The 10,886-nt window shown below is 53.0% G+C and overlaps 1 protein-coding gene across 1 annotated transcript; it reads right to left on the bottom strand.

The window, feature by feature from the left end:
• Positions 1–273: 273 nt before the first annotated feature.
• On the bottom strand, positions 274–3,727 carry KNCN (kinocilin). The gene is made up of 4 exons (XM_021711927.1): positions 3,577–3,727; positions 2,461–2,529; positions 1,744–1,818; positions 274–353 (listed from the first exon to the last, which is right to left on the bottom strand). The coding sequence occupies exons 1-4, from the start codon at positions 3,725–3,727 to the stop codon at positions 274–276; spliced, it is 375 nt and encodes a 124-aa protein (XP_021567602.1).
• Between the last annotated feature and the right edge of the window lie 7,159 nt (positions 3,728–10,886).

Raw genomic sequence — 10,886 nt, 5'->3', positions numbered from 1 at the left:
GAACAGAGCCGCAGTCTAGAAAGAAAGTCTAGGGTAAGCCCCTGAAACAAGAGACCCCCCGGGGGGGGCTCTGGGGACATTTTGCTTCAGGCCCCACTTCATGCCAGCAAATCCATCCCAAAGAGCCTTGACTGGGAGAGTGCAGCTCTGGTGTTTCCACAACCGGGTCCATCTCTGGTTTGGATCAGGAGGTCTGGGAGGGCTGGGAGGGCTCGGAGATGGGGCAGCAGGCAGGGAGGGGGGCAGGACAGGGGCAGCCCCTCAGCCCTTGCCTCAGCCCTCCTCAGCCCCACGGCCCCCTGGCTTCAGCTTCTCCAGGGTCCTGCTCACAGTGGATAGGCTGCTGCGGGCTCCTGGGGGAGAGACCAGGGACAAGGGCTGCCTCAGTAGACAGGTCCTCATAGGGCTCCGGGTCAGAGGAACCCAAAGAGACCTGAGGTCGGAGTGCCTGGTGACCCCCGGGGCAGGGCTGAGGTAGGATGGGGAGAGAAGGGCATCCCCTGGGACAGTTTCAGCCCCATTTCAGGAGCACTCATGAAGGGACAGCAGTGTGGGTTGGGGAAGAGCAAGACTCTGGAGCTGCCTGGCTTGAGCCCCGGCTCCTCCACTTCCTAACTGTGTGATGGTGGGTGTGTCATTTAATATCCCTGTGTCTTAGTTGCCCCATATATAAAATGAAGCTAATGATAGTACCTCTTTCCTGTTGTTGGGAGACTTTTTTTTTTTTTTTTTTTGGAGTCAGAGTCTCACTCTGTTGCCCAGGTTGGGGTGCAGTGGTACGCTCACGGCCACCGCAGCCTCGACCTGCTGGGCTCAGGCGATCCTTCTGTCTCAGCCTTTCGAGTAGCTGGAACTACAGGCATATGACACCACGCCTGGCTAGTTTTTTGATTTATTGTAGAGATGAGGTCTCGCCAAGTTGCCCAGGCTGGTCTCGAACCTGTGGGCTCAAGGCAATTCTCTCATTTCAGCCTTCGAAAGTGCTGGGATTATGGGTGTGAGCCACCTCGCCCGGCCTTTTTGTGAGACTTAAACAAGTTAATAATATACATTGGCCATTGCCAGACCATCACCACCATTGCCCTACTAGACTCTGGTGTGGCCTTGTGCTTTTTCAGCTTGGCTGTTGCCATGTTTCCTGACTTTGGCCCCCTTCCCTATCTTGGGGAGGTGAATCTCCTCTTTCTCTCTCTAATTTACTTTTTAAATAAACTATATTTTCTAACTTAAAAAAATATATATATACGTAAGGTCTTTGGAACAGCATCTGTAATGGGACCTTTTACTAAGTATCAGGTGTCCTGCCACTGGTGGCAGAGACTGGGCTGGGGCTATCTTTGGGAAACTTCTGTCCTGGAATTTTCCAGTGTGTAGAGATGAGGGTATAAGGAGATGCCCAGTTCCAGGTATCAGCTCAGGGAGTTCAATTCCACACTGGTTGGGGGGGAGTGGAAAAATAAACAATGGCAGGGGAGCTAGGGGAGGGGAAGGGGAAGTGAGATGTCCCCATCCCAGTGTTCATGCTGGGCGTGATAGAGAAGCCCTGAGGACAAACTGAAGATCAGTTCAGTTTGGAGCACGGGGAGTCTGATGACACATGGAGGAACACGTGGAGGAACTGCCTGAGTATACTGGCTCCCAGCACTAGGGAAATCCCTTTGGCATGCCCCCTCAAGGCTTCCCCTGGCTTCCTCAGCCAGACAGAAAAGATGGAAGATGGACTCTGGGATTTCTGAAACTTACCCTCCTTGTTGCCATTAGTGCTGGATCTTCCTTCCCCATGGTCTGGCCCTGGATGGGGGTGGATTCTTAGGTTCCCTGCAGGATGAGACCACCTCAAGCTCCCTGGTTACTGAGTCAGTCCCAAATTAAGCCCAGCTCGGGGAGGGAAGTCCTTCCTGCTGTCAGATCTCCAACCCTGTTGCTGTCTTTGTTGCACTGCCTTTCTTTAGGTCTCTTACATGATCTGTGCTGATTTGGGGAGGGGCAGAAGAAATAGGCCCTTGAAGGAGAAGATGGCAGATTTTTTAGGGAGGTGGGGGTCCTGGAAAGAACTGGGGATATATAAAGCCCCACAGGATTGATGGAAATGGGAGTCTGCATGTGGGGAGCTGAAATGCGTGGGGAACTATGCAGAGGTTGCAGGGCCTTAGGGGAGATGGGGGTTCTTTATGGAGGCTCTGAGATGAAGAAGGGGTTATCTGGAGATGTTGGAGGCTTTGGGAGATGGAAAATCTCTCACAGGAGATGGACTCCCTAGGTGGCGGGCAGAAGGCTGGATTCTGCTACACTGTAGTCATAGCAACGCCTGCACAACACACACAGCAATGCTAACACAACAGCCAGGAGCAGCCTCACATGTACACTTGGCCCAGCCACACAGTGGGTCACTGACTTACACTCAGAGGTATCACACAGTCCTTGGCAGAGGGGTCTGCTGGGGCGTGGGAGAGGACTCACCTATCGTGGGCAGGATGTGGTCCAGGTTGAACCGAGCCTTCAGGAAGGGGTAGGCCAAGATGAGGAGGCCTGAGAAAACACATACAGCGCGGTTGTGTGATGGGGAGTGGGCCTGGCTGGGGTTGAGGCACGGGAGGCTGGGGGTGGGCTGTGAGCCTGCAGGTGGCTTGAGAGGTGACCTTGTGTGCATGGGAGGAGAGGAGACAAGTGTGCAGAATGGGGACCGGGAGTGTGGAAATGTGAGCCTGTGGGTGTGTGTGAGGGACAGCTCCCTGACACCCAGCTCGGTTGGGGGGCAGTGCCTACCTGAGGAGGGGCTACAGGCTGTGAAGGCCCAGGCCCCTGGCTCCACCCTGCCTAGATGAAAAGCAGGTGGCTGGAAATGGGCCCAGCTGACACCATCACCAGCTCTCCCTGATCCCCCTCCCCTTCCAGGGCTGGGCTGGGAGCTTCTCAGCACACTCCTCACTCCCAGACCTGGGGATGGGGGAGCAGCAGAACAAGCCCTGCCCTGTCAACTCCCACTTCACCCCCAGACCAAGTGTGCCAGGATCTGCAGGTGAGATCCCCAGAGTCCCCAGCCTGGCTCTTCTGTCCTGCTTGTGCCCGGGGTGGGGGCGGTGGGATAGGGTGAGGAACGGGCACTCAGCATCCCTGTGGGAAAGTAGTGGGTCTGGTCCAGACAGACAGACAGATACACAGAGCTGCTGCAGAGATAAACAGGGACAGAAGAGGAACCCTTTGTCTGAGCTGGAGCCTGTTTTGGCTCAGAGAAGGTCCTCTGCAAACCCTGTCCTTGTTCACCTGCCCCCATCAATCTACCCCAGGCAGGTCGATGAGTCCTCCCACAAACTCAAGAGCCCAAGAGCAAGGAGAGTAGCCAGAAAGGGGAGGTGACAGCCAGCTCCCCCTCCAGACTCCCTGTGGCCAGCAGGACCCACCCAGCCCTCCGCTCCCTCCTATGCCCCCATGGCTGCCTTGTTCATAGCTCTGGCTTCCATCTTCCCAGTCAATGGCTGATGACCAGCCCTCCCCTCCATTTCTCGTTCACCTGACCATGTCCCTGCTCTCCCTCCAGAGTCTCCCCATCCCTACCCCAGCCCAGCACCTGCTCACCCAGACTAGCAGCACCAATAAAGATACCGCCCATGGCAGCTGCAGCCTTGGACATGGAGATGCCAATGATGATGCTGCCGGCCACCAGGCCAAGGGCCACGCAAGCCAGCTGCAGGCAGCGGAAGTCTCTGCTGCTGATGGGGATGTCCATGCAGGCCTACTCAGGGCACTGCCTCCAGCTCGTGGGGCCTGTCTCCAGAAAAGTCCTGAAGTCTCTCCTCTTAGATGTCCCTTTGTTGAAGTTGCAGGATGGAAGTTTCTGGGCAGTAAGCTTCTGGGCTGTGAAGCCTTGGATTTGTCTGCAGCCCTGTCCCACAGCTCTCCTAGGGAACCCAGGACCACCTTGACCTGGGATCGCTACCAGATCACCCCAGCTTACACTTCTACTCCTAAAGGCTTCTGAAGCTGGAGGTTGCTCTTGGGACTCCTGTCCAGCCACATTTCTGTTCTGCCAGAGTTCTAGGGAGCCAGGCCTGCCCCATAAGATCCTCCCCTGTGGGCCTCCACCTGGGAGAGCTCAAGCTCCCTCAGTTGCTACTGCGCCTCAGCCTTTGAAACTTTAAAGCAGTGAGGTGGGGCGAAGGGGAGTTGGTTCAGGGAACGTGAGTTCCTCAGCAGGAAGGTACTGAGTTATTCATGAGGCTGCAATGTGAGCTGCTGCCTGGGTCCCAGAGGCCCAGTGGGCAGTCAGCCTAGGCTCCACCATTGGTTCCTGATGGGGAGGAGTGAGCTGCTGGCTTCACATGGCACTCAAAATCTAGGGATGTGATGAGACTCCTGGTCACATGCTCAAGGACCCCTCTGCCATCCTCTGCCCTCTGACCTCTGACCTGGAGGTGTACCTGGGGCCTCTGATTGGCGTCTCAGAGATAAAGACGTGGAAGGAGACCTGGACAAGGCTCAAGAGGCAGGAGCTGCAACTGGGACAGGAAAGGGAGAGAGAGAGGTATTCCCCTAGTCCGCTCTCTACCCCTGCCCATGCCTCCTTCTGCCACCACCCTGTTCACCTCTGGGCTCCCAGACAGGGCTGAGGGATCCTGGTCTGAGGTTTGATCTCAGGAGACTCCCTTCTTCTCATGTGGGCTTGGTACCCACCCCTCTTTTGGTTGCCCGTGGAATGAGAGGGTGAGTCCCTTTAGCCACCCCGGGGGTCCCCAGCTTGGACTAACAGGGAAGATTAGGGGCGGTAGTGGGTATGGGTAGGAGGAAGTGCCTAGGGGTAGGGCCCTGGAATTGGCAGAGGCTGCGTGCCAGGAGGCTGGGAGCAGGAGGCTGGGACATGGTTGGTGACATCTGACTTCCAGGACTGAGCACCTCTAGTCAGCCTGTCTGACCTACTTGCCGGGTCCACCCACCTGAGGCTGGGCAGCAGTGATTCAGCTTAGCCCTAGCCTTGTCCTGGGCCCTGGCTCCAGCCTCATCATTCAATGTATTCTCTGACCTGTTATGAATGAGGGCCTCCCCAACCTCAGAACATGGCCCTGGCCTGGCCTTGCTCTTGGGCACAGTTCCCAGGTCCCACCACCTTGTTCAGAGTCCCATCACCAGCCCCACTGGCCTCTCTTTGGATGTCCCTTCTCTCCCCATCACGTTTGCCAGGCTCAAGGTCTCCTGCCTCTACCTGCCTCCGCTCCCTCCCCTGCCCCGCCCCTCTTCTTTTCTGCCTTCCTGGGTCTGAGTGTCTGCCTGGACCCTGCTGTCTGGAGGACACCTCCTCATCTATCAGGACCCTATGAAGCCCTTCCTCACCACCCTGAGCCGGAGGGCCGCCCACCTCTGCTCCCATGGCCTCACACTGAAATGCCCACTCCCCATCCTTGTTATCTCTCCATCTCCTCTGTAGACTGTGAATTCCTCAAGGGCAAGTTCCAAGAGTGAGCGCCACAGAATGCTGTGGCTAGAAGGGACCTGGGCTAGGCTTCTGGACATAGGGACAAAGTTTAGGAAGAGGGCTTGGACCTTCACCACCACCTCAGGTCGGCAAAGAGGAGGGTTGTGGGCATGAGGGATCCTCTTCTCTTTAACAAGAGGTGTTCCTTGGGTGTGGCGGTGGGGGTCTAAGAAAGCCCTGGGGTCACCCAAGTGGAGCTTCAGTTTCACTGCCAGGAAACCAAAGAGAGGCCTGGGTGAGACCTCTCCTCTAGAGAGGAGGGGTGATGGCAGGGCACAGATGGGCCCTCAGGCCGTGTTCTTGGGAGGAAGCCCCTAGAGCTGGGCATTCCCAGCATCCCCTGTACCTCCTGCCAGGATGAGGTCTGATTATTCCTCTAATTAGGCATCAAATGACACATAATTGATCCCCCACTGACTATTTTAGAAGGAACCACCAAAATAATTATCCATGAAAATGTGTTCCTGAGAGGTTGAGCTCTGGGAGTCTGAACACCCTTCACGATACCCCTATCCCCTCGCCCCCTACACGGTGTTTGGTGATCCTGGATGGGGGGGGAGGGCAGTCTGAGGTTGAGGGCAACTCTCCCGCACCATCACCCAGAAGTTCCTGGGGACATGTTTCCTGCCTTGCGCTGTGGCACTTGGACCAGCCATTCTACCTCCCTGAGCCCACTGGCCTCATCTGGGGATGAGGATGGTGAAGACTGGAACCAGGGATGCTGTGCACTGTTTCAGATCCCAGAAAACATTCTGCCCTCCAAAAACAGGGGGCCAAATTCTAAATTAGAGCTCTTCCTCAATACTGTAAATCCTTCAGGGCACTGAAAGGGTCGGGGAGAAAATGTGGAGTAGAGATACATTAGCCACGATCAGTCATAAGATCACAGAACTGCAGAGCTGTCCCAGTTCCTTTATTGAACAGATGGAGAAACTGAGGCAAGGGGAGGTAGAGGAATTGCTCCAGAATCCTTGATGGAACCCACGCACCCAAGTTCTTGCCCAGCTGGGAAGTCCCCTAGCATGTTTCTGCCCCTGAATTTCAATACTGTCTTATTGGGGTAATCCCAACATTAAAGGGAGACATTGTGTTCAAAAGGATCGGTCAAGGCCCTCATCTTTCTCTCATGACCAAATGTCATTAAAGGCTCCCGAAACACTTGCGATGCGTTGATTACAAATGCAGAGAGGAAGACTTGCCAATTCTCTCCTCAGTGTGGGCCATATCATCTCTGAAAAAAGAAAGTGCATGCTTGTCCTTGGGTGATGTGCTTACAGAAATAGGTAAATGCGTTAAGGACATTTTCTCTGTTGGCCTTGCTGAGAGGGGGTCTAAGTTACCAGAGCCTCACCAACTCACCAATCCCCACCCCTCCCAAGCATCGAAGCCTCTTCACCGAAGTCTGGGTCCTCCTAGAGGCCACAGTTCTCAGGTGTGGTGAGACCATGGGCACACTGCTGAGTTCCATCACAAAATCACTCCTCTTTGTCTCCTGGTGAGGCAAGGGCTGGAGGGTGTCTGCCTGTGCTCTTTCCTTCTCAGAGCACCAAGTCCAAGTGTGGCGTGGGAGAGGGGAGGAAGAGTAGGCGAGAAGGCCCCAGCTTGGTTTGGTTCTGTTTATTTTCCTTGAGGGGTGAGAACCCTGGAAAAGAGTGTGATTAATTCACCAACCCCCCGGGGGACAGGCAGTTTTCTTGGACCATTCAGAAGCTCAAGTCAGGGAAGTGGCTTCCAAGGCAACTGCTACCATGGCAACAAGAGTGCTAGCCTTGTGGGGGGGACCTTACTCCTCAGCCCCCTCCAGACCTGAAGAAGCTGGCTCAGGACCAAGGCACCACTGCATGAAGCTGATCTGGGAGGGGCAGTCGGCCAGGAGGGAGGAGGGCCCCCAGAACACAGGGATGAAGATTGTATGGTCCTTGTGCCCAGAAGCCCTCAAACAAGAGTCCTCAGGATCTGACTGAACCGGGACTGGGGCTGGGCCAAGGCCTACTAACTGGATTTAAGGAAAGAGCCTGAGGTCTGAGACACTCCAACTGGCTGGAACCCACTCTCTCCTTCCAAGGCCCAGCCCAAGCATGAGGCCTAGACCTGAGGAACTGGCCTCCGCTGTTGCCGGTCCCAGAGCCTTCTCAGCGCATCTGCCGTATCTGCTTCTGCCTAGCAGAGCCAGGACTTCCCAAGGTCACCCAGTGAATAGCAGCAGAGGCAGGACTAGGACCCAGGGCCCCTGGCCCCAACCTCAGGCTCCTCTTCTGGTGCCACAGCTACCCCTCAGGGACAGGGACTCCAGCCCAGAAGGGCAGAGAGCCCGCCCAGAGGAGGATCCCACAGAGGGCCAGAGGCCTGGCCTATCTCGAAAGCCCCAGATCCATCTCAATACCACACAGCCCTTCTGTAAAGGGCTCCCTGGGTCTAAGAAAGGGGGAGTGCTCATCTCCTATACTGGGGACCATGAGTTGAATAATTCTGCCCCGGTAGACAACAGTTAATATAGTAGTACTTCCTTATCTCTGGAGAAGACGTTCTAAGACCCTCAGAGGGTGCCTGGAACTGCAGATAGTACCAAACCCTATATATGAGGTGGGCCCAAAAACCTCCTGGGACTTATTTATAAAAGATTGTGTATTTATTCTTACATATTTACTTTGATTTTTTTTTTGAGTTAGAGTCATACTCTGTCACCCAAGTTGGAGTGTAGTGGCACGCTCACGGCTACTGCGGTCTCAAATATTGGGCTCAGGCGATCCTCTTGCCTCTGCCTCTCTAAAGTGCTGGGGTTATGGGTGTGAGCCACTATGCCCGGTATTTTCATGTTTAAACTTCAGTCCCCCTCAAAGTACCATCCATTTGATGCAATACACCTATCGAGATGCTTTTTCCTCTGATCAAAACAGTTTTTGAACTCCTCAATTTTGATGCCTTTTAGTACTTCTGCCATTTTTAGTTTCACCTCTTCCAAATTGGCAAAACATTTCCCTTTGAGGACTTTTTTCATCTGGAGAAACAAACCCCCCCCAAAAAAAAAGTCGCTCAGGGCAAGCTCAGGTGAATAGGGAGGGTGGAGCACAGGGTCATGCTGTTTTTGGTCAAAAACTGCTGAACACTCAGTGCAATGTGGGCAGGTTGTTTGAGTAAATCACTCATCATGAAATGGGCAAAAGTGTTGAATCGCCCCCCCAAAAAAAATTTAACTGAAGCTGAACACAGCCTCTCACAACAACGTTGGCTGGTACACTGATGTCGATGGGGTCTTAGGACACTTAGTTAGCAGGGAAAGCCCATCTTACATAGGGCCTGCCCTCCAAAAAATAATTCCATTTTTTTGGGGGGGTCTCCCCTCGTATATACCATGTTTTTTCCTATACATATACACCTATGCTAAATTTTAATTTATAAATTAGGCACAGTAAGCGATTAACAATAGAACAGTTATAACAATATATTGCAATAAAAGTCATGTGAATGTGGTCTCTCTCAAAATATCTAACCATGCTGTGTTCATCTATTTTTGGACCACAGTTGACCACAGGTAACTGAAATCATGGAAAGTGAAGCCGTGGATAAGGGGAGCCAACTCTACAACACAAACTCTCACAGTTAATATTTTAAAATTTAAAAAAAAATTTTAAAGATGTGGGGTACAGTTCAGGGTTAGGTATTCAAATGTTCATTATGCAGGTACCCTGCATAATGAGGTGTGCCCCCTCTCCTCCCCTGGCAGTTTCCCACTACTGCCAATCCCACCCCTCCTCCTCCCCTGGCAGCTTCCCAGAAACAGTTTCTGTGATAGATCACTCAGTATTATAGACTCTAAGTCCATCCAAGTTGCTGCAAAGTTCAACAGTTAACATTTATGGAGCACCTACTATGTGTGCCTGGAACTGCTCTTAACACTTGCTAATTCATAACTTTCACCACAGTTCCATGAGGTCACACTATCACCCCCCACTTACAGTTGAAGAAACAAATGCTCAGAGACTAACTTGTCTAAGGTCCAAAGCTAGTAAGTGACAGAGCTGGGATTTGAATGCAGGTAGTATGGCTCTGGGTCCCAGGCCTCTCTGGAATTCCAGTTCTACCATTCCTTGCTGTACAGCCCTGGGCAAGCTATTTTTCCTTTCCTTGCTTGGTTTTTCATGTTAAGTGGGATAAAGTAATAGTATCTACCTCATAGGACTGCTGTGAAGAATTAAATGCCAATGCCTATGAACTTCTTAGAAGGTACCTGTTACTTAGGAAGTGCACAACAGTGCTAGCATTGCCAAAGTAGACACAAGCGTTTAAACAAAGTTGTGCAGGCTGGGGGTGGGGCAGAGGGCGCTTTTCCAGGTGGATTAGGCTGGGAGAGGGCACGGCTTGAGCCACACACAGAGGCCTGAGAGCCCATGGCAGCTGCTCCAGGACAGGATGTGGGCTAGCGATGGAGAATGCTTGACCCAGGAAGCCCTGGAAGCCACAGTTCTGTTGGACCTAACTGGGAGAGGACTGACCAGGTTGGGCTGGAGTCAGAGTCCAGGGATAGAATTCCTATGTTGGTTCTGAGACCCCAGGGCCTGGGAGACTTTGGGTCAAATAGGTCAGGTCTGTTTTTCCAGCTGACCCCACTCCAGAAAGATGAGATGTGAGGTTGACTAGGGTTACTGCCAAGGGAAGACTGTCAACTATGCCATCATCAATGTGGAGGCATTCACGGAGCAGGACAGCCGGGAGCCTGGCCCATTACTTGTCCACAGAGTGAAGAGCCCTTAATCCCATTTCCCCTCTCTGATTTCCGAGGGAAAGAAGCCATGAACACCCAGTCTACGGTCCTGACACTCGGAACCTCCCCCTTGCTACTTCCTTGGGGACCCTTTCCATTTTGGCTCTAAGGATCATGTGGGACAATAAACATGAAAGTTCTTTGCATCGTGTACACCAAGGCTGTGGACGGGAGGCGCCATTTCTGTTTTGCCGACTCTGGCGGGACATAGTTTTGGGAGTACAACATGTCCTCAGTGAAAGTTTAGTAATGCTTTCCACAGAGGGGAAATCTGTTCCCCTACTTCTGGAGGCTGGGCCAGTTGTGCACAGTGGCCATCCACTAAAGCACTTTTTGAAGTCTCCTTGTGTCCTGGTGGCTGACACCACCTCTACCCCTTGATGGGAAACCTCTAAAAAGCAAGGGCTGTTTCTGACTCATCTTTGGGTCCTGGCACAGAAGAAGTGATTATAAATGTTTGGTGAATTTCATTTCCTCACTTAAACAAGAATAGCAATGTCTCCTTCACCTTGTTTTTCAGGTCAAATATGGTTTTATACTGAAGAGTCCTGACAAGGGGCACCTTCTCTCCATCCGGCTGGACTCAGCCATCGTCTAGAAGGCCTGTCTCCTTCTCACATCTGCAGGCAAAGAAAGGACCACCAAGTAGGCCACAGC

Source organism: Carlito syrichta, unplaced genomic scaffold (assembly GCF_000164805.1).
Source record: "Carlito syrichta isolate Samal-C Ts95f unplaced genomic scaffold, Tarsius_syrichta-2.0.1 Scaffold302919, whole genome shotgun sequence".
NCBI lineage: Eukaryota > Metazoa > Chordata > Mammalia > Primates > Tarsiidae > Carlito > Carlito syrichta.
The sequence above is the reverse complement of the archived record's forward strand: the minus strand, read 5'-3'. Positions and strand labels throughout refer to the sequence as shown.